Source organism: Geotrypetes seraphini, chromosome 5 (assembly GCF_902459505.1).
Source record: "Geotrypetes seraphini chromosome 5, aGeoSer1.1, whole genome shotgun sequence".
NCBI classification, from domain to species: Eukaryota; Metazoa; Chordata; class Amphibia; order Gymnophiona; family Dermophiidae; genus Geotrypetes; species Geotrypetes seraphini.
The window spans coordinates 246,684,485-246,708,591 of record NC_047088.1 but is presented as its reverse complement, the minus strand read 5'-3'; the positions used below and the strand labels follow the sequence as shown (position 1 = coordinate 246,708,591).

The window sequence follows — 24,107 nt, the reverse complement described above, 5'->3', positions numbered from 1 at the left end:
GACGTGCAGTGGTGTACATAAAAAGCGTTCCATTTCAAACCATGCTGGTTGATCTTGAGGATTCGAATCAACTATCCATTGAGCTCCATATTTGGCTAATGATGCAATATAATAGTAGTAAAAATCTGGTAGATTTAGGCCGCCATTAATCTTAGAGGCCTTCAGCTTGGCGAGAGCAATACGAGGTTTTTTCTTGTTCCAAATAAATTCAGAAATTTTCATATTAAGCCAATGAAAGAATTTTTTCCGGCATAAAAGGGGAAGCATAGAAAGAATGTAATTAATTTGTGGAGCCAGAGTCATTTTAATGGAGGCTATTCTACCCCACCAGGACAGATAAAGCGGGGACCAACGCGTTGTAGTATTTAAAACTAAATTTTTGATTTTGGATATGTTAAGATCCTGAGCATGATCTGGATCTTTATGAATTAGGATTCCCAAATATTTCACAGCTCCTTGTGACCATGGAAAAGAGAAATGAGCTAGATCTGAGAAGGAAATATGGTCATTGAGAGGAAAGATCTCCGACTTCTCTCAATTGACAGAGTATCCCGAGAGACGAGAATATTGGGAAACTATGTAAATGAGATGGGGTAGAGAGACAAGAGGATCTCTGAGAAAGAGGAGAACGTCATCGGCATAAGCTGCCAATTTAATGTCTCGATTGGATGAGGGAATACCTTTTATTAGGGAACACTGTCGGATAGCAGATAATAAAGGTTCCAATGCTAAATCAAATAATAATGGTGAAAGGGGACAGCCTTGACGGGTACCTCTGTGAAGGGAAAATCTGTTAGAGAGAGAGTTATTAATCAGGATACGGGCCGTGGGTTGACGATATAATGTTTCTATCCAATTTGTGAAAAAGGAACCAAAGTTGTACCATTTCAGTACTCGGAATAAGAAAGGCCACTCCACTCGGTCAAAGGCCTTTTCAGCATCGATGGCCAGGCCAATCACAGGCTCCGACATTGTTTTGGCGTGAGCATTTATATGATGAAATAAACGTAAATTATCTCCTATATATCTTTGTTTGATGAATCCCGTTTGATCTTTATGTACGAGGGTTGGGATCACTGTGTTAAGTCTTAGTGCTAGAATTTTCGCCATGATTTTGTAATCCAAATTGAGGAGAGAGATAGGACGAAAATTTTTAACCAAAGTAGCATCCCTATCTGGCTTGGGAATAACTACAATGGTGGCCTCAGTGAAGTTAAATTGTTTGTCCGGAGTGGAGTGGAGGAAATCATAATATGTTAGAAGTTGAGGTGCCAAGAGAGCTCGGAAACTTTTAAAAAACTCACCAGTAAACCCATCTGGTCCAGGGGCTTTCCCAGCGGGTAAGGAGGATATAGCAGTCTCAATTTCATTTGTAGTTATAGGAGCATCTAGTTTTGCTTTAATAGATTCCGATATAGTCGGATGAACTAAAGAAGTAAGAAAAGAATCTATGTCCGAATCAGGGGCCGAAGACTCAGAATGATATAGGGCAGTATAAAATTTTTCAAATTGGGAGGAAATCAAAGATCTGGTTCTTACTAATTGTCCTGATGGGTCTTGAATAGCTGAAATGTGTAAACGTTTTGATTTGGTTTTGAGATATCTAGCTAAAGGGCGACCCATAAGATTATCTCCCATATAGTGACCAGAAGTTGAAATAAAGATATCTCGTCGGGCCGTGCAAGAGACCAAAGTATTATATTCATATTTAAGGTTTTGAATACGTTGGAATAAGGATGGATCATGTAAATGAGTAGACATATGTTGTAATTCTAGATTTTTGATAGAAATTTCCAATTCTTTTTCTTTTTGCATGGATTGTTTCTTTTTCCAGGAAGCAAGCTTAATCAATTCACCTCTGAGAGAAGCTTTGTAGGCTTCCCAGACGATAGAAGGACAAATTTCTGGATCTTTTGTATTGAGTTCGAAGAATTCTGTAGTAAAGGATTTGATTTTGTCCACTATTATCTCATCTAAGAGTAAGGTATTGTTAAGTCGCCAAGAGGGAGATTCTTTGTGCGGAGCAGAAACAGATAAATGCAAAGAAATAGCTGCATGGTCTGTAAGAGATATTGGGTGTATGATAGTGCTTGTCACATCTTGAATGAGAGAAGAGGAAAGAAGAAAGAAATCGATCCTCGAGTAGGTGTTATGTGGCGGTGAAAAGTGGGAATATTCCCTACCTTTTGGATTTAGTAAGCGCCATGGATCTACAAGGGAAAAGGCTTCTTTTAAAGCATGTAGAGCTGCAAAAGATCTGGATTTGGAGGGTCTGCAAGAGGATGATCTATCTATGTAAATATCTTGAATTTGATTGAAATCCCCGCCCAGTATCAGAGAACAAGAATCGTATTCAACTAACGCCAGCTGAAGGTCTTTGAAAAAGTCTGGGTGGTCCAAGACAGGAGCGTAAATGTTAAGGAACACAAAATCTACAGAGTGCATTGCTTGCTCCGCCCCCCAGCCCGTGCCGGGAGACTTTGAATTCAACGGCTCAGGCGGAGGAGCGGAGGAGCCATCGTGCAGCAGCTGTTGCTGCTTGGGGATAACCCTCTCAGCCCCGGACTAACCCGACAGGACGTCTCCCGCAGCGGCTGCCTGCCCTGCTTTGACCAGCCCAGCCGACGCTGCTCTTGCTGCTGGGCCGGGCGTGCGAGCGAGCTTGCTTGCTCCGCCCCCCAGCCCGTGCCGGGAAACTTTAAATTCAACAGCTCAACGGCGCAGCCGTTCGGCGCGCCGGCTAAGGCACACGGCAAAGGCGCGTGCGCCTTAGCTCGCGCCTTTGCGAAGCGACTGAGCGAAGCACAAACAGTCCAACTTATAATTAAACCGCAATAACTGTTTCTTTCTTTAAGACTCCATAACAAACTATAAATAACAAATTAACCGCCTCAATCTAAACCAACATCATTAAGAGGCGTGGCTTGACCACCGCGAGGACCACAAACATGAAATAATTACTCCTCCTCACCCACACTCAAAACTGATTAAAAAGTGCTTATTTTTGAAAAAGTCCCTATAATAAATTATTTCTATAGAAGAAACATAGAAACATAGAAGATGACGGCTGAAAAGGGCTACAGCCCATCAAGTCTGCCCACTCTGCTTACCCACACCCTGTCTATGCCCTAGTGACCCAATTTCCTTATCTTGACCCTCGTAGGGATCCCACATGGGTATCCCATTTATTCTTAAAGTCTGGCACGCTGTCTGCCTCGATCACCTGCACTGGAAGCTTGTTCCAATGATCAACCACTCTCTCTGTGAAGAAATACTTTCTGGTGTCGCCATGAAATTTTCCGCCCCTGAGTTTGAGCGGGTGCCCTCTTGTGGCCGAGTGTCCCTTGAGAAAGAAAATATCATCTTCCACTTCGACACGTCCCGTGAGGTACTTAAATGTTTCGATCATGTCTCCCCTCTCCCTACGTTCCTCGAGAGTGTAGAGCTGCAGTTTGTTGAGTCTCTCTTCGTACGAGAGACCCTTGAGTCCCGAGATCATCCTGGTGGCCGTCCGCTGAACCGATTCAATTCTGCGCACATCTTTACTGTAATGTGGCCTCCAGAATTGCACACAGTACTCCAGATGAGGTCTCACCATGGCCCTGTACAACGGCATTATGACTTCAGGCTTTCGGCTGACGAAACTTACCGGTAAGTTCAATGCGATTAATAAATATTTTTAAAAATGGTACAAGTTAGAAAGATTTGATTAGTTAATAAACAAACGTGTCTTCAATTGCTTTCGAAAATGATAACCCATAGAGCTCAGTAACAGAGGTTTCAATTTCTTATCCCAGAGAGCCGCCTGATAAGAAAACAAACGTTGATGGTATTTTTTTTTTTTTTTTATAACGACAGCCTTTGATTGATGGAAAATTAAAAAGACTGTGTGAACTACACTTAGATTGAACAAAGGAAAATAATTCAGATAAGTAGGTAGGTGCAATGCCAAAGAGAACTTTATAACAGAGACAACCAAATTTAAATTTAACTTGAGCCTCCAAGGGAAGCCAGTGCAGGTCTCGAAAGTAGGGGCTCGCATGGTCAAACTTTTTCAAACCATAAATCAGGCGGCCTGCAGCATTCTGGACTATACGCAGTCTAGGTAAATTCTTTTGTGGCCATGCTAAACATATTATGTTACACTAGTCCAGTTGGCTCAACACCAAAGATTGTACTAGTAATTTAAACGATGTAATGTCAAAATCGGGACTCCCAGTTTTCTGCAGTTTATTTCTGCTTTTCCCTCCTCAGTTACAAGTCTTGAAAGCGATGTCTCACCCTGCTCCAGCAGACATGGTTCTATCTGGTAACCCTTCTGCAGGTACCCTACCAAGGGCTGTGCGAGTGGGTGGCTTCACAAGTTGCAGATATGGAGAGGGTGCAAAAATTGCTCCCCACTCATAGACACATGATGGCATATAAAGGCCAGATGACCCATCCGTCTGCCCATCTGCAGAATCCATTATCTCCTCCTCTCCCTAAGAGATACCACGTGCCTATCCCACGCTTTCTTGAATTCAGACAGTCTTTGTCTTCACCACCTGTACCAGGAGACTATTCCATGCATCTACCACCCTTTCTATAAAAAAGTATTTCCATAGATTACTCCTGAACCTATCACCTCTTAAATTCATCCTATGCCCTCTCATTCCGGAGTTTCCTTTCAAATGAAAGAGATTTGCCTCATGCGCATTTATGCCATGTAGGTATTTAATCATCTCTCAAGAACACTATTGTAGCGACAATTAAACAATAATTACAAAAATATGTCACTCACCAGCAGTGGGCTACCTCTCTAAGATCTAATATTGAAATTAAACCCTGGTGGAGAAAAAGCCTCAAAAACTATTATCACGCAACAATCATTGATGATTTACAGCTAGCGTTCTTATTGTCATTGGCAAAAAACTCACACCCGCAGCACAATGTTAAAAGATCTAAGGAGGGGGAAACCCCACTACTGTGCACAGTAATAATTTTTACTTTTAAATCTTTTTATAGTTCATTTTTATCATTTTATAATTAGTAATAAGTTATAAAGATTCAAAAACAAAAAAGATGAAGAAACGGAATCAAAAAATACTTAGCTCTGTCGCCAGAGAGCGTTACTGGAAGAGATCCGCCGGTACATGTCTGAAGTTGGTTTGAGAATCCCTGAAGAAACCAAATGATTGTTGGTGAAACAAGTGCTTGTTGGAGCAGTTTTTTGGCTCTGTCTGGACTTGTTTGTTTACTGTGAGAGGCTGATGCACGCCATTGAAAAGAAGAAGTTTATCCAGAAGGCGGAAAGTTTCAGCATATTGTCCATAATAATACCCAGATCTTTTTCTTGAGCGCCCCTCCTTTAAAGAGCCATGCTAGCAATTTTAGCGCTGGTCACCGTGGTAACAGCTCCAATGCTCATAGAATTCATATGAGCGCCCAAGCTGTTACCACTGCGGCAGGTGCTAAAAACGCTAGCACGGCTTTGTAAAGGATCATTTAAAAATTAGTTAAATAGCACCAGTCTCAATACAGATCCCTGTGGCACACCACTATTTACCCTCCTCCATTGAGAAAAATGGCCATTTAACCCTACCCTTTGTTTTCTGTCTGATGATCAATTCTTAATCCACAATTCAACATTGCCTCCTATCCCACGATTCTTTAATTTTCTCAGGCGCCTCTCATGAGGAACTTTGTCAAAAGCTTTCTGGAAATCTTGATACCCTACATCAACTGGCTTGCCTTTTTCCAAATGTTTATTCACACCTGTAACTTTTTAATTTTTTCCATATGAAAAGATGGGGTTCAGATTGCTCTAACAGAACTAATTAAAACCTAAACTAAACTAAACTAAGCCTTAGGTTTATATACCGCATCTTCTCCACTGAAGTGGAGCTCGACACGGTTTACAGAGTTTAAAAAATATGTTTATGGTGACTTTAGTCACCTTTTCCAAGAGATGGCCACAATAATGGCAAGATTGCTCATCAGACATGTCCACTTGCTCTGAACCACAGCCGTTGTGAATAGGGATTCTCTACTTATTTTCTTAGCCTTTTGGGAATGAGGTTTAGTATACTATATATATTTCATGTGCTTTGCTTGAGTAATGCATTATTGAACATCTTTTTCTATTATTATCAAAGATGAGTCCTCTTTACCCCTTAAAATAGAAGGTTTAGTACGCAATATAAATATATATTTTCATGTGTGGATTTCCTCCTGCCTGACGTGATTTAGAGGAGGCTTTTCATAAGCCGGACAAAGTGCCGGATTTTAAAAAGCCGTCTAGACCCCCGGACATGTCCTCAAAAAGAAGGACAAGTCCGTGGAAATCTGGATGTCTGGTAACCCTAACCAAAAAATTGCACTTAGGTGACTCTGAGAGCTGCTGGCTCTATAGTCCGGGGGAAAGGTAGTCAGATTATATCCCGTGACAAGAGGAAAAACACAATACTATGGTAATACCCACAATGAATATGCAAGAGACAAATTTGCATGTACTACCTCCATTGTATTCAAATCTGTCTCATGCATATTCATTGTGGGTATTCTGAAAACCGAACTGGCTAGGCATGCCCTGAGGACTGGATTGAGAACCCCTAGTATATCATCTAGGACTGTAACAAGCATTCAATTAGGCTCCAAATAATGCCCCCAATATATTATTCATATTCAGCCGAAAAGTGATTTAGATTTGAATATGAATAATCTGGGGCTCTACTGTGCTAAATCCTACTGAAATAAACATTTGATTTCTGATTTCATGTTGCTTCTTTTATTATACAGTGGTACCTTGGTTTAAGAGCATAATTCGTTCCAGAAGCATGCTCTTAAACCAAAACACTCGTATATCAAAGCAACTTTCTCCATAGAAGATAATGGAAACTTGAACAATTCGTTACACCCCCCCCCCCCCAAGGCTACCCGCGCTGCTCCATCACCCCCTCCCCCCGCTCTAACTAACATCGCACCCCCCGAACTGGCATCGCAACCCTCCCCCCCCCCTCCGCGAACGCCTCCCCCCCCCCACGAGAACCGCAAAGCATCCCCGTGCTGAAAGCGGCATCTGCCCGCCCTTCCTCCCAAGCACGGTCCTTACCCCTTCTGCTCGTTGTAAGGGTGAATGCGAGCTCCCGCCTCTTGCCTGGGCTGGGCCTTGAGCATCTGCACATGCTCAAGGCCTTCTGGCTCTCGTTCTCTCGGAGATCTCATTCTCTCCGAGAGACCGAGAGCCAGAAGGCCTTGAGCATGCGCAGATGCTCAAGGTTAAGCCCATGCAAGAGGCGGGAGCTCGCATTCACACTTACAATGAGCAGAAGGGGTAAGGACCAAGTGCTTGGGAGGAAGGGCGGGCGGATGCTGCTTTCAGCATGGGGGTGCTTTGCGGTTCTCGCGGGGGGGGGGTGTTGCGATGCCGGTTCGGGGGGGTGCGATGCCGGTTAGAGCGGGGGGGGGAGGTGCTTGTACACCAGAACATGCTCGGTTTGCGAGACAAAAGTTTGCTGAGTGTTTTGCTCGTCTTGCAAAACACTCGCAAACCGGGTTACTCGCAAACCGAGGTTCCACTGTATTATATTAAATCTCAATGCACATTATTTGTATTCAGAAAAAATAACCCAATAGGAGAAATGACTAATAAATAGAAAAAATGGATCTCTCCAAAAATGGAGCTGAAAGAAGTGTAGTGACGGCAACGACAAAGAACCACCAAAAATAGAACCAAAAACTGGTTAATTAAACTAAATATATTTAATAGGGGTGGGGTGGACCCTCAGTTCACACAACTTCACAACGGGATAACACAAACCCCTCAAAGGAGAGATCCTTTTTTTTTAATTCTATACATTATTTGTATTCAGCTGAAAAATATTTTTCATTATTTATATTCTTCCAAATAGTAAAATATGCTATTTTGATACAGTTCTAAATCCTCATTTATTTGTTGTGGTTAAAGTCAGATTGCCTGCTGTTATGTTTCTGTATATCAATTTGCATGTATTATTAGGTTCAACCATTAGGTGGCACCTAAGTACATTGTTCTGGCTTGCATATGGTTCTACTTCTGTGTCAACTTTATACTGCTCTGTATTTGTTTGCCTGAAAAAAATGTGTAACTAGCTTGTGCAAGAATATGCCTCTCAGATCAAAAGCTTTCCATCGCAGTAAGACTTGTGAAAGTAGTCTTACTGGCATGGAAAGTTCCCCTGCCAATACACAAAAGGGTTTTCCATGAATGCTATTGATCCTTGTAGCAGCCATCATGAATTCTATGCCAATGCATTACAAGGAGCTCATCGTGATGCACTAATGCGACACCCTCCCTCCACCCAGCATCAAATAATTGGTACCAAAATTTTCTGGCAACTCTAGAGCTGCCTGTAGCTGTTCTGTATGCATTGTGTGAATGTACAACACACACACAACAACTGTGCCCATTAAAAAAAAGTAAATAGCTTACTGCTATCAGCTGATCACAGCAGGGGAATCCCTGATCAGCTGAGCTGGCAGGGCTCCCCAAAGCTGAGCCAGCAGGACTCCCCTCCCGCTGAGCCTGACAGCCCCCAAAACCCCTCATACCTTTGGAAAGATCAACAGGAGGGATATCCACTCCATTTTGCCTCAAGGGCCTGCCTCTTCAAAATGGCTGCCCAGCCCCTTCCTGGTGCATCTTGGGATGCACTGGGAGGGGCCTAAATACCATGATAAGAAGAGGCAAGCCCTTAAGGCTGGAGGGGAGTGGGCATCTCTCCTTCCGATCTTTCTACCAAAGGTTTGGGGGTTGTCGGGATTGGCAGGAGGAGGGACTATGTTTGTGTTTGAAGCTCAGGGGGATCAGAGGGAGGGAGGAATCGGAGGAATCTGAGCAAGTGCCAAGCACAGTTCCTCCCCCTTTTACCGGTGCTGCTCTGCACGAATAGCATGCATATAATTTGCATATTATTGTGCTAAGCATCACCGGTAAAAAAAATTGCTCCTACTACAGTATTTTTTACCGTGGTATCAGAGCTTTTGCACATCCTGCCCTCAGTTAATCTTCCTTCTGCTAGTCCTTATTCTGTGAGATGCAGTGGCTTAATGCCCAATTTTTTTTCAGCGCTGATAGTATCTGTCTTTATTTTGGCTGTGGCATGCTCATTTTTTTGTAGAGAGCCAGCCCAGGTTTTTTTTTTCTTTATGTTTTTTACTTTTGGTCCTTTAAACTTTTTAAAAATAGCTTTTTCTTGGCTTCACTAGATCCTTTTCATTTGGAAATGGACCTGACAAAACATTGTTTTTGCTTTGATCCCTTCGGTTGCTTCCACTCATTGGAGAACAGTCTCTTGTATAAGAAAAACAGAACGAAGCAACATAGTAGATGACAGCAGATAACAAAGACCTACATGATCCATCTAGTTTGCCCAACCAGATAAACTCTTATTGTATGATATGATTACATTTGATCTTGAGCTGTTCTTGCCATTTCGAGATTGCAAAAGCTCAAATTTATGCCACTAAATTAGTACTGAACCATATATCCACACATGAAAAGTACTAATTACAAACGCTGAAATCTTATCACATTTTAAATAGAGCTATATGTTCGCCGCATAGCATATAACAGCTACATATGTAAAAGATTTTTGATTGGACCTTCAGAGTGCAGCCAGGCATTTCATACTACTTACTACTGGCTGCTAAGGTCTTCGTCAGTCCAATCATTTATTTTGCAATTATGTCTTAGTTTATATATAACATCCCCTACTTCTAGGTCCCTCTTCTTACTTCTCCTACCAAACCTGTCATCCTCAAAATACCCCATCACTTCTCCATGCCCCTCCCCTTTTCTTTCCTCTTCCTCTTTGATCTTTCACCTTAAGCCTGTATAGGTATGTGCCACTCACAAATGGAAGATTAGATTAGATTTTGAGGACACAGACCAAACAAATCTACCCGGAACAGGCTTAATTTTTCAGCTACTGGAGTTGTTATTGAAGCCCGCTCCAGCCCAAACAGATCTGTCTAGCTTAATTGAGACACACCCCATAAAAGTCTGCCTGGCATTAGGCTTTCTTTCTGGCTACTGAATTTAAGCACAGCTAAGCTGTTTTGATTCCATTCTCTTATAAGAATCCTTTGTGCTCATCCAGCGCATTCCTAAATTCCGTTACTGTTTTCCTCTCCACCAATCTCTCAGCAAAAAACGTACTTCTTGATGTTACACCTAAATGGTGATGGAGTTCAAAAAAGTGTAGGATGAACACAGAGGATCTAGAATCAGAAAATAATAGTAAATAGTGAAGAACTAAGGCCAGTACAGGGCAGACTTGCACTTTGGTGGAGGATGGGCTGGAGAGAGCTTAAATGGCTGGGAGGGTGTAGATGGACCGAAGTGAGCTTTGACGGAGACTTCAGTAGGTGGAATCTAAGAAGAGTACCGGGCAGAGCTTTAGATTCTTGCCCAGAAATAGCTAAGGAGAAGAAGAAGAAGAAGAAAAAAAAAAAATACCCAACAAACTTTTAGATTGAATCAGGTTGGGCAGACTAGATGGACCATTCGGGTCTTTATCTACTGTCATCTACTATGTTATTATGTTACTAAGATGACCTTGCTCTAGTTCTACTACTTACCCTTCTCTGGAAAAGGTTTGTTTGCATATTAATACCATTCAAATATTTAAATGTTTGCATCATCTATAATAATAAAACCCTAGAGCGCGCATGCGCTCTTGAAAATTCATGATTCCTGGCGCCGTGAGGTGTGCTTCTGTGGCAGTATTCTATTTGACACCTCACGGAGCTTGCAGGGGCTGGAGGCGTGTGCGGTGGCTGAAGGCACGTGACTGTGCTCTTTCCCTGCCCGCGTCCTCGGCAGGGAACACACCTCCCGCCTTCACTCGCCGCTGACGCCGCCGCCGCTGATCCTCCTCTTCAGAGTAGCCTGCGATCGTGGCCGGCTTTAAAGAACCTCGCAGGCCGCTCTCCAGCCTCAGTAGCACGCTCCCTCTGACGCACGGGATCGCGTCAGAGGGAACGTGCTACCGAGTTGGAGAGCGGCCTGCTAGGTTCGCTAAAACCGGCCACCACGATTGCAGGCTGCTTTGAAGAGAAGCATGCCAGAAGACGCCGGGATGGAGGGAGGGTAAGAAGGGGATCAATACCGGCAGCCAGGGGGAAAGGGAAAGGGAAAGGGGGCTGCTTTGGGGGGAGGGGTGTGCTGGGGGGAGACAGAAGGGGCCATAGATAGGGACAGGGAAAGGGGGCTGCTTTGGGGGGGAGGTGTGCTGGGGACACACAGCTTTGCTCTGGGGGGGAAGGCAGAAGGGGCCATGGAGAGACAGGGAGAGGGAAAGGGGGCTGCTTTGGAGGGAGGGGTGTGCTGGGGACAGACAGCTTTGCTCTGGGAGGAGACAGAAGGGGCCATGGAGAGATAGAGGGAAAGGGGGCTGCTTTGGAGGGAGGGAGTGCTTGGGGCAAACAGCTTTGCTCTGTGGGGGAAAACAGAAGGGGCCATGGAGAGACAGGGAGAGGGAAAATGGGCTGCTTTTGGGGAAGGGGTGTGCTAGAGGGAGACAGAAGGGGCCATGGAGAGATAGGGAGAGGGAAAGGGGGCTGCTTTGGGGGGAGGTGTGCTGGGGACAGACAGCTTTGCTCTGGGGGGGAAGACAGAAGAGGGACATGGAGAGACAGTTAGGGAAAGGGAAAGGGGGCTGCTTTGGGGGGAGGTGTGTGCTGGAGGCAGACAGCTTTGCTCGGGGTGGGGGGGAGACAGAAGGATACAGACAGCGGCCAAGGAGAGAGAGATAAAGAAACACAGACAGACAGACACAACATCTATTCTAGCACCCGTTAATGTAACGGGCTTAAAGACTAGTATAATAATCTTTATTCTTATATACCGCCCAACCATGAGTTCCAGGCGGTTCACAGTCAAGAAGGACTGTACAGTCAGTGAAAAGGTACATGTAAACAGAGATACAGCAATAATCATGCTACAAATTTATCAAACAAATAAGTTTTCAACAACTTTCTGAAAGCAAAATATGATTGCGTTTGAGGAAACAGGGTACTTAACGAGGAATTCATTTTTCCTAACTGGAAAGCAAACGTCTTATCTAAAAATCTCTTATAACGACAAACTTTTACAGAAGGATACATAAACAAGCAGGCATTTCAAGTATTTTTATTCGACTTATACAACTTCAATCGGGAGGATAGGTATCCTGGAACCAAACCAAACAAAGCTTTAAAGCAGATGCAGGCAAATTTAAACAAAATTCTCGCTTCAAATAGCAGCCAATGGAGTCGTTGATAGAAAGGACTCACATGGCCACATTTTTTTTAACCCAAAGATCAAATGCACTGCCGTATTTTGTATTACTCGAATACGCTAGGGCAGTGTTTCTCAACTCGGTCCTGGAGTCCCTCCATGCAGTCAGGTTTTCAAGATATCCACAATGAATATGCAGGCTCGGTCCCATTAAACCAGCGGTCTCAAACTCAAACCCTTTGCAGGGCCACACTTTGGATTTGTAGGTACTTGGAGGACCTCAGAAAAAAATAGTTAACGTCTTAATAAAGAAATGACAATTTTGCATGAGGTAAAACTCTTTAGAGTTTATAAATCTTTCCTTTTGGCTAAGTCTTAATAACAATATTGTCATTTATAGCTAAAGAGACATATGATCAAGAAACTGTTTTATTTCACTTTTGTGATTATGATAAACATACCGAGGGCCTCAAAATAGTACCTGGCGGGCCGCATGTGGCCCCCGGGCCATGAGTTTGAGACCACTGCATTAAACCATGTAAATCATGCAGCCTTCGGTCATTGGAAGGATTGACTCCACCAAGGGCCCTCTTGTGGTCACCTGTGGAATAGACTCTACTAGTGGTCCTGTGAGGTGGTAGTAGTTATGGGAGGATATCCAGTACTCTTTAATACTGTCAATATGAGCTATTTCAGGAGCCCAGTGCCATCTCTGGAAATCTTTTTAAAACAGTACATGTTAGATTTCCTGATTGCTGATCTCGCAAGTTGTTTTTTTGTTTGTTTGTTTGTTTGTTTTTTTGGGGGGTGGCGGGGAGGGGGGGGTAGTTTAACTGTTAGAGGTGGCATATAGGGTTTTCTGTCAGTTTGCTGTGACCACCCCTACCCAAGTTTTGGCACTTTAGGCAGTTGCACAAAAAAAACCCATACTGCTCCCGAACTCCCTGCATACCTACCTCGAAACCCTAATAACCAGGCTCAACAGTATGGAACTAAAACTGCTCACGGGACACTGTTTCCTAGGGGTACCTTCCCAACACCTGAAGTTGCCACTAGCCCCATATCTCCAGCTCAGGGGAGAACATACCGCTGTCAACTTAATCCTTGTCTCAGATATGGGGAGACTGTACTCCAACCAAAAAAAACCTCTTAATTCAATAGAATGGTATTACATTACATTACATTACATTAGTGATTTCTATTCCGCTTGTGCCTTGCGGTTCTAAGCGGATTACATTAGAAGATGGCTGGACATTTCCAGGCGATGACAATACAATTATTTGTATAACTTTACAAACTTTGCAAACCTAACTTTACTTAACTTTTCGTACATAACTTTACATAACTTTACGTACATAACTTTACATAACTTTACGTGGAGTTACTTTGTGTTACTTTACATTATCCTTACCGTGCTTGCATAACTTGCATTAAGTTTACATAATTTATCTTACATAATTTATCTTACATAACTTTACAAGACTTTACGTAGAGTTATTTTATGTTATTTTACCTTATTATTCCAGTACATTGCATAACTTACATTACATGATATTACAAAGCATAACCTTATGTTATATTACAACGTATAACCTTATGTTAATTTACATAATATTACAACGCATAATCTTATGTTACCAAAAATCGTCTGTTCCTAGGTTGCTATATCTGATTTTTTCGGTATTTGGGGAGACTGTGTTTCTAGATATGAATTGGCTTTACGCCCGATGCAGCTAGATTAGATGTTGCCTATGGGGACGAAGTTGCAGTTGGTTGTGAGTTGCAGTAGGTTATGAAGGGAGAGAAGATGATGGTAGATTATAATATTGGGATGTGTTTTTTGAATAGTATGGTTTTTATATCTTTTCGAAACGCTTTGTAGTCCGTAGTTGTGGTCAGCAGCTTGGATATGGTGGGGTCAATTTTCGCGGCCTGTGTAGCAAGTAGGTTGTCATATAGCTTTTTGCGTTTTGTGCCTTTGAGTGAGGGGTAGGTGAATGGAGTCTGGGTTCTCCTTACTCTAGTTGAGAGGTTTCGGGTTAGGCGGCTGTTTAGGTAGAGAGGTGCTGTTCCGTTTAGTGCTTTGAATAATAAACAGTATAGTTTGAATTGAGTTCTTGCTTGTATCGGTAGCCAGTGTGAGTCGAGATAGGCATTAGTGATGTGATCGTATTTTCCTAGCGAGTAGATAAGTCTGAGTGCTGTGTTCTGTACTGTCTGTAATTGTTTGGTCATGTAAGCGGGGCAGGGTAGATAAAGGCTGTTGCAGTAGTCTACAAGTCCTAGTACAAGTGATTGGACTAAGATCCTGTATTGAATTTTGTCAAAGAATTTTCTTATTTTTCGCAGGTTGCGCATGGTGTAGAAGGCTTTTTGGATGGTTTTGTTAGTATGAGTCTGCATTGTGCATCTCCTGTCTATTGTTACTCCCAGGATTTTGAGTGCTGGCTGTATTGGGTATGTGATTGCATTTGTCGTCAGATCAGTTAAGGTAGGTTCTTTGTCTTTTTCTAGCAGCAGGAATTTGGTTTTATCCGTGTTCAGTTTCAGTTTGTGGTTGGTCATCCATGTTTCTACCGTTTCCAGAGTTATTTTCAGTCGTCCTGATGAGTTGGGGTCTTGGGTATTGAAGGGGAGAAGGATTGTTATGTCGTCTGCGTAGCTGAATGAGACTATATTTAGGGAGTCTAGAGTGGTGCCCAGTGAGGATACGTAGAGGTTGAAAAGTATGGGTGATAATGGAGATCCTTGTGGTACTCCACAGGGGTTTGACCAGGGGTCAGATATGTGGTCTTTTGTCTTTACTTTATAAGTTCTAGTTTTTAGAAAGCCTTGGAACCAGTTGAGTACCAAACCTGTGATCCCTATGGCGTCTAGTATCTGGAGTAGTATGTTGTGATCCACTAGGTCGAAAGCTATATCTCTATATGTGTAGATTGAGTACAGTATATCCCCGCGAATCACGGACTTAATATTTTCTGTCCGCCTCTTCCGGGAACTAAAGTCAGGCTACACCAGGGGTCTCAAAGTCCCTCTTTGAGGGCCGCAAACCAGTCAGGTTTTCAGGATTTTCACAATGAATATGCATGAGATCCATGTGCATGCACTGCTTTCAATGCATATTCATTGGGGAAATCCTGAAAACCCGACTGGATGCGGCCCTCAAGGAGGGCTACACCAATCAGGAGCTGCTTTGACTTGCCAGATAGCGTGTCAAAAGCAGCTCCTGATTGGTGTAGCCTGACTTTAGTTCTCGGAAGAGGCGGTCGGACAAGACTAAGAACGATCCTGCAGGACATCAGCCTTTTTTTAAAATCAGCACCCACCGCCACCCCTGCCGCCCTCTCTTGCCTCCGAATCGCTCCTAAACTGCATTCGCGGTTTTTCGAAATTCGCGGGTGCTCCTGGAACAGAACCCCCGTGAATTTCGGGGCAGTACTGTACGTGTCGAGTTCAACACATTCTGCTGCCAGTATATTGTGAATATGCTGCTCTATCCCTGACCTTTATCTCTAGTAAAAGTATGAATGTACCCTTAATTTTAGGGCAGTGTAATGTGATTGTACCCTGTGTCTCTCAAACTTTTTTTTTAGCTCTGGCACACTAAACGGAGCAAATGTTTTTTGCAGCACATTGTAATTGAAATGATAAAATTGCAAAACCAACAAAAAACTAAATTTGAAAGTTATTATTTAAAGCTATGGGTAATTGTAACAACGGTGAAACTAAAGTAGATAGGCTTGCTAATCAATGCGATGGGTGTGCTTGTTTTTGAGTGCAGATGAACTCAAAACGTGGCTCGATATTCGACAAGCAAACACGCATTTCATCCTCCACCATCTGCAGTCGTTCTCTTTTTTTTTTTTTTTTTGCTTTAATTTTTGTCAGAACTGAAAATCCAAGCTCCCAAAGATTCGAAGATCCCAAAAGTAACAAAGCATTGATTGTTTTGTTTCTCAAGTTAGGATAACTACTGCATAAAAAAATAAAACTAGAATTACTTGCCTTTGGTTTTCGAGGACCAATCATGGTCGAAGAATGATGCTTGTCTGGGCGGTCATACCCTTCCGCGTGCAGACGCTTATAACATTGACAGACTCTTGCCTACGCGATGTACATGTTATCTATTCCAGTGTATACTTATGAAGGGAATTTTATAAATAAAGTAAAATTCTAGAATCTCTCGTGACACACCCAGAATCTCTTTGGGGCACACAGTTTGAGAGACACTGCCTTATGGCAATGTAATGTGAATGTACCCCTATTTGTATGCCTTGAAACTTTGTGAATGTCTCGCTGTAACCGGTTCTGGGTTCCTGGAGAGGACAGGCTATAAAAATAAATAAAGGGATGGCTGAACCAGCCCTGCCCACTGGGGGAGATTTAACCTATAATATCTGAACATGTCAATATAAACCATTTTTGAAGGCAGACTGGCTAGATGGTACATCACTGTTATATTACTGTATTAAAAGTATATCAAAATAAACAGTATATATATTAAAGAAATGTACTAGCTGGTTGACTTTAATATATATACTGTTTATTTTTAGGGACTTCACCTTGAAAAAGCATGGTTTTGCGAAACATGTTGGTGATACTTTGTCCCTGATTCTGACCACAATAAAAAGCTAGCAATGACTTATTAATATTGATGAAATTTAATGGTATGGCTAAATATATAAAAGTTACGTTTAACCTAATGAAATATTGAATAAAAATAAATAGATAAGGATCCTATGACGGCAGAACACATAAAGCTCTGTGTAATGAAAATCTGTTGACCAGAGTGGTGTTTCTGAGGATATAAACTTGGGGTGCCCAACCTTTTGGCTTCCCTGGGCCGCATTGGCCCAAAAAAATGTTTCTGGGGCCGCGCAAATGCTGCAGCAAGACAGAGGAGGGAGCCGGCAAGACGGTAAACACCCGGGAGCAGCAGAAGAAAACACTGTATCGCCCTCGACTGGGGCCGCACAAAATACTTCATGGGGCCACATGCGGCCCTTGGGCCGCAGGTTGAACACCTCTGATATAAACATTCTGAAAAGGTGATACTATCAGGGGATATTGGAACAATGTCCTTTCGATGCTATAATTGTATTAAAAGTATCATTGTGATAGTGTCAACAGTGCACTGGAGCCTTTTTGAATCTGAGAAAAGTTGCGTTTATCAGATATTTACCTTTCCTTGCTGCTAACGATAATAGTGGTTCAGCTTGTCAGCATTTTGGTTTCCTGAAGCAGTAAACGAAACGTGTTCACGTCGGAACCAAAGGACCATGTTATAGCTAAGGGCTCATTTTACTAAGCTGCGGTAGCGTTTTTAGCGCGCACTAACCCCGCGTTACGCGTCTAGAACTAACACCAGCTCATTGGTGGCGTTAGCGTCTAGTGCACGGGGAAATGTAGCGCGTGCTAAGCCTGCGCTTAAACCGCTGGCGCAGCTTAGTAAAAGGAGCCCTAAGTGGGTTTTTTTTTTTTTTTTTTAACAAATTAAGCTTTATTGAAGTGATTTGAAGTTCACCAGTTTTTTCATAATTTAAATTGAAAAAACTAAAAAGTGTGGAGGATTCTCGCCCAGAAATAGCTAAGAAGAAAAAAAATAAATAAATAAATAAATTTAAATTGAATCAGATTGGGCAGACTGGATGGACCATTTGGGTCTTTATCTGCCGTCATCTACTATGTTACTATGTTACTATGTTACTATGATATCGGCAATGATTGGGTGGTGAGGTGGTTGGGGTTATTTTGTTTTTTTTACTCCTTTGATTACCCCCTCCGTGTCTCTGAGCTTATCCTCAAACACGATGGAGTGGATAAGTCCGAAGAGAGACTGGTGAACTCTAAATAGTCCACGAAATCCTTTATTCTTTAATTCAACATACATCGACCCGACCTGCTTCAGGAGTCTCACAAGTCTGTGTATGAATCAAAAGAGCATCCAATTGGGCAGTTCGCAAGAGGTGGCACTTTTGTAACGTAGATCATGTGATACCCAATTGATATTTGGATGTTCTTTTGATTCATACACAGACTTGTGAGACTCCTGAAGCAGGCCTTTTGGGCCGAAACATTCGCATGTCGAGTCGATGTATGTTGAATTAAAGAATAAAGGATTTCGTGGACTATTTAGAGTTCACCAGTCTCTCTTCGGACTTATCCACTCCATCGTGTTTGAGTGTTGATCTTGTGGATTTGAGTCTCCTGTGTTTTCCCGTCTGAGCTTATCCTACCATATGTAAAGCTTTATCACAAGCAAGTTTGTTATTTTGGAGGGATGTGTTATTTTTGATTAATTGTGATATCCAAGCCAGCTCGATTTCCTGAGTCTGTGCCCATCAAAGAGAGTAACTCCTTCCGCACTCTGTCATGAGATAGTTAATACTGACAAGTATGCAGAGAGCACTCGGGAGCTCCTCTCAGGCAGTGACGTTAGGCTCGGTTGTGACGCTTAGAGAGCCCTTACAGAGGCAGAGGAGCATAGCTTACAGAGCCATAGGGCGGTGACGGTGATATGGTGTTCCTGCTTCCTTCCACAGCCATCCTGAGCGAGCTGCTGCAGAGAGAGAACAGAGTTTTGCACTTTTGGACTCTGAAGAAACGGAGACTAGATCAGTGCCAGCAGTATGTGGTCTTCGAGCGGAGTGCCAGACAGGTATGGTGAACTCGTTCCACGGTGCAGTGCTGACACTGAGGATATGACAATCTGCTTAGAGGATACAAGTGCTAGAATGGGCTATGTTCAAAAAAGACTCCCAAATCGCTTACTGGGCCATTTCTTGAAACAGGAGCCGCTGGGGAGACATGCCTCCCGATATTCAACCCAGGGCAGGCAGCACTTTGACCTCATCAAACCTGGATATTCAATACTGGACCTGCATCGAATATCCAGGTTTTTCAATGCAGGCTAGTGCACAACTGATTAAGGCAATATTCAGCATTAACCTGCCATGGCATAGTCGGCAAAAATAGACCTGCTTTTTATGCGGTCTTATTTGCCCACTAAGCTTGGTCGCTTAAGTTCTGAGTGTCGGGACTTAAGTGGCCACGCCTCCAGAACTTTCCCAACACCTTCAGCTTATTTTTGGGTACTAACCAGGCATTTTCAGCAATAATAACCAATTAAAAGTCGCTCAAAGTGCCCAGTTAACTGCTGAGACACGAGTTAACTAGTTGGCAGCCTTTCCTGGCCAGTTAACTCATGCTGAATCTCAGCCAGATGGTTGTCTATGTGGAGAGAGACCGAGTACTAGGAACATGCATAGGGCAAAAATTTGTTTCCCCTAATTCTCAGGGATTTTATGTTTTGTTTGCTGCACATATTTCTTTTTTTAAAATTTAAAACATAGTAGAACTTTTTAACATTACTAATTAACATACCCCTCTTTTACTAAGGTGCGCTATGCTTTTTAGCGTTAAACGCTAATGTGGCACTTGTTATCCTACGGATGCGTTAGCGGTTAGTGCACGCGTTGATTTAGCGCGTGCTAAATCTGCACTAAAATGTTTAGCGTGCATAGTGGCCCCTTTACGAAAGGGTTAGTGTACAGTAACAGCCCGCCGCACAAATGCATCAAAGTTTTTTTGTGGTAGGTTGGCTGTTACCGTGCATTAAACTTTGTATTGCTCCAAGCAGGCATGGACATATTAGCCAAGTAAAACGTTGTACATAGTGCGTGCTAACTGGCTAATGCAGAAGCATTTAACTCTGCAGAAAGAAAGACCTCAAAAATTGCAATGTAAAATTTGCAGTTACGGGGTGGTAAAATCTTGAATTATTCTTGCGCATTTTAGTAAAAGGGTCTCTTAATTTGCAGTGAACAGATTTAGCACACTCAAAATCTTTTAAGGAATATGGCTTTTGGACTTTGATAGGTCACCTTTCCTGACATCATAGCAGGATAGTTTACAAAGGAAAAACGGCGCTGATATAGAAAAGAACACTTTTTATGGTGCACAAAGGCACTGATTCTGGAAATGGCGCTTACAAAACGAGTGCCTACCACATGTCAATCCCCAGTAGGCGCTGCGTCCGGAATCATATTCATTTTTTGTACAGATGCCTTAAATAAAGGCCAGCATTTTAGGCATCTGACTCGCGCCTACGGAGGCACGCCTATGGATGTCTAAGGCCACTTCCAGTATAAGCCACACCTACGCCAGCCTTAGGCATCCATAGGTATGCATAGGCGCTTCTGTAGGTGCAAGTCAGATGCCTACATTGTAGGGGTCGTTCACCGCATCAGTTTTTTTTTAAAACGTGCATCTTGATTAGTCCATTAGACAACTGTAGGACGCCTACCGCTGCCTACAATCGGGACACTGTTTTGAGAATCAGGCCCAAAATGCACACTAATGAGTACACATCCATGTTATGTAACTGTGCATACGTGATGTTTAGGAAGCCCCAGAAATGATTCCTAGGTTGTGAAACAAGACAGTGTTCGAAGAGTGAGAAATGTAAACAGTACATTGGTGAATCTTCCTTCCCATGAAAAAAACGGTTTAGATTTAGCAAGAATTAATTTCTGGTGATTTATACTCGTCATATCGTGTGAAACCAGAGGAATAGCCTAGGCACCCTGATATAAAATTTCTGGTGCTGGAGGCTAATCAATGATTTATCAGTTACTCAGGAATTACAACCATTGAAATCACTATAGCATGCTTCAGGCAGCAAAGGAAATATTGAGTGCATAAGCTTCCGCAGTTTATCTCCCCATAAAATATTCTGCGTGCCCGGGAGTAGAATAAATTCTAACAGGAAGGTATGAATGGCAGTAATCTCTGTGCTACATGGAGTTAGACACTTCATCATCGTGAACTGCATTGGAAAAAAAATATTGACCCTAAATTGAAAGGTGCTACAGGTCCTCTATGTTATTGGGGAAGAAAGTTTCTGGTGCGTGAAAAACTGCGTCAAGGATCTTTTAAAGGAGAGGTGTATCAGAGAAAGCCACAGGTCCACCAAGAGGAGGTCAAGGAAGAAGGCGGTAAACTGGGATTTGTGGAATTGCACTAGCGAGTGATTGGGGAAGACAGTTGATTCAGAATACCGCGGCTAAGTTGATTTTCAGCACGGGTAAATTTGAACATGTATCTCCACTACTGGCCAAACTTAATTGGCTCCCGATATTTTCCAGGGTACTTTTCAGATGTTCCTGTTTAACTTTGAAGATTCTATTTGGCATATGTTCCTCACGGTTCATAGACAAGTCGGTGAAAGACAAAGGTGCGCGCCGACAACTGAGCGCAAGACGGAAGCACGCGCCGAAGAAAATTACAGTTTTTAGGGGCTCCGACGGGGGTTTTTGTTGGGGCACCCCCCCAGTTTACTCAATAGAGATCGCACCGGCGTTGTGGGGGGGTTGTAACCCTCCACATTTTACTGTAAACTTAACTTTTTCCCTAAAAACACCCCCACAACGCCCCCACAACGCGGCACAATCTCTATTAAGTAAAGTGGGGGGGGTTTTCCCCCCCCGCCCCCTCCCGTCGGAGCCGTAAAAACAGTAATTTTGTGTGGCGTGCGCCTCCACGCTGCGCTCAATCATCTGCGCGCGCTTTTGACCTGACACCGTTCCTCACTTGTAGCTCTTTCCTGGATTGGATCTTGTTAGGACCAGGCAAAAACTCAAACTGTCTCCTCCTCTTAAAGGAATTGTTTTTGATGGATAAATTAGGGGAATCCTATCCTTTCAAACTAACAGAAATATGGAATGATATTCCTCTAACGTTAAGAGAATTTACCGTATTTTCGCGGATATAACGCGCGCGTTATACGCGTTTTTACCTACCGCGCATACCCCTCGCGCGTTATATGCCTGAGCGCGGTATACAAAAGTTTTTAAACATAGTTCCCACCCCGCCCGACGCCCGATTCACCCCCCCAGCAGGACCGCTCGCACCCCCACCCCGAACGACCGCTCGCACGCGCTCCCACCCGCACCCGCATCCACGATCGGAGCAAGAGGGAGCCCAAGCCCTCTTGCCCGGCCGACTCCCCGACGTCCGATACATCCCCCCCCGGCAGGACCACTCGCACCCCCACCCCGAAGGACCGCCGACTTCCCGACAATATCGGGCCAGAAGGGAGCCCAAACCCTCCTGGCCACGGCGACCCCCTAACCCCACCCCGCACTACATTACGGGCAGGAGGGATCCCAGGCCCTCCTGCCCTCGACGCAAACCCCCCTCCCCCCCAACGACCGCCCCCCCCACGAACCTCCGCCCGCCCCCCCAGCCGACCCGCGACCCCACTGGCCGACCCCCACGACCCCCCCACCCCCCTTCCCCGTACCTTTGGTAGTTGGCCGGACAGACGGGAGCCAAACCCGCCTGTCCGGCAGGCAGCCAACGAAGGAATGAGGCCGGATTGGCCCATCCGTCCTAAAGCTCCACCTACTGGTGGGGCCTAAGGCGCGGGGGCCAATCAGAATAGGCCCTGGAGCCTTAGGTCCCACCTGGGGGCGCGGCCTGAGGCACATGGGCCCAACCCGACCATGTGTCTCAGGCCGCGCCCCCAGGTGGGACCAAAGGCTCCAGGGCCTATTCTGATTGGCCCACGCGCCTTAGGCCCCACCAGTAGGCGGAGCTTTAGGACGGATGGGCCAATCCGGCCTCATTCCTTCGTTGGCTGCCTGCCGGACAGGCGGGTTTGGCTCCCGTCTGTCCGGCCAACTACCAAAGGTACGGGGAAGGGGGGTGGGGGGGTCGTGGGGGTCGGCCAGGGGGGTCACGGGTCGGCTGGGGGGGCGGTCGGAGGTTCTTGGGGGGGGCGGTCGTTGGGGGGGAGGGGGGTTTGCGTCGAGGGCAGGAGGGCCTGGGATCCCTCCTGCCCGTAATGTAGTGCGGGGTGGGGTTAGAGGGTCGCCGTGGCCAGGAGGGTTTGGGCACCCTTCTGGCCCAACTACACAAAGGTACGGGGAAGGCGGGTGGGGGTGTCGTGGGGGTCGGCCAGGGGGGTCGCGGGTCGGCTGGGGGACGGGCGGAGGTTCTTGGGGGGGGCGGTCGTTGGGGGGAGGGGGTTTGCGTCGAGGGCAGGAGGGCCTGGGATCCCTCCTGCCCGTAATGTAGTGCGGGGTGGGGTTAGGGGGTCGCCGTGGCCAGGAGGGTTTGGGCTCCCTCCTGGCCCGATATTGTTGGGGAGTCGGCGGTCCTTCGGGGTGAGGGTGCGAGTGGTCCTGCCGGGGGGGGGATGTATCGGACGTCGGGGGGGGGGCATCAGGCTTTCAGGATGGGGACAGACCTTCAAGGGGGGACAGGACTTCAAGGGGGGACAGTGCACGGAAAGTCAGGGGGGGTGAACGGAGAGTCGGGACAGCGCACGGAAAGTCAGGGCAGTGCACGGAAGTCAGGGGGGGTGAACGGAGAGTCGGGACAGCGCACGGAAAGTCAGGGCAGTGCACGGAAGTCAGGGGGGGTGAACGGAGAGTCGGGACAGCGCACGGAAAGTCAGGGCGGGCGAAAGGAGCGTCGGGCATCATGCGCGGTATACCCGTGAGCGCGGTATACAAAAGTTTTTGAACATGTCATTGTGATTTCTGCGCGCTATACCCGTGTGCGTGTTTTACACGGGTGCGCGTTATATCCGCGAAAATACGGTAGTTCATTTCAACTGCTTTGTAAAAATTTAAAAACATGGCTATTCTCTAAGTTGTAAACTCATGTTCTTTTCTATATTTTTTAAAAATTGATGTAAACCGAGTCGAGCTTTATTATATGAAGATGACCTGGTCTATAAATCTAACCCCCCCTTTTACAAAGGTGCGCTATGCTTTTTCTTGTGCGCTAAACATGCGCTAAATGCTATGGACACGTTAGCGGTAAGCCACGTGCTGATTTAGCATGCGCTAAAATGCTTAGC

General features: G+C 44.7%; 1 protein-coding gene across 5 annotated transcripts in view; it reads left to right on the top strand.

Annotated features, from left to right (window-relative positions):
- The window catches only part of KALRN (kalirin RhoGEF kinase), a 1,310,049-nt gene that overhangs the window by 809,635 nt on the left and 476,307 nt on the right, over positions 1 to 24,107 (top strand). For all 5 annotated transcript variants that reach the window (XM_033944399.1, XM_033944394.1, XM_033944393.1 and 2 more), the window contains one exon: positions 18,781 to 18,896. In XM_033944399.1, coding sequence (XP_033800290.1) covers positions 18,781 to 18,896 — 116 coding nt within the window. The remainder of the gene's footprint in view (positions 1 to 18,780; positions 18,897 to 24,107) is intronic.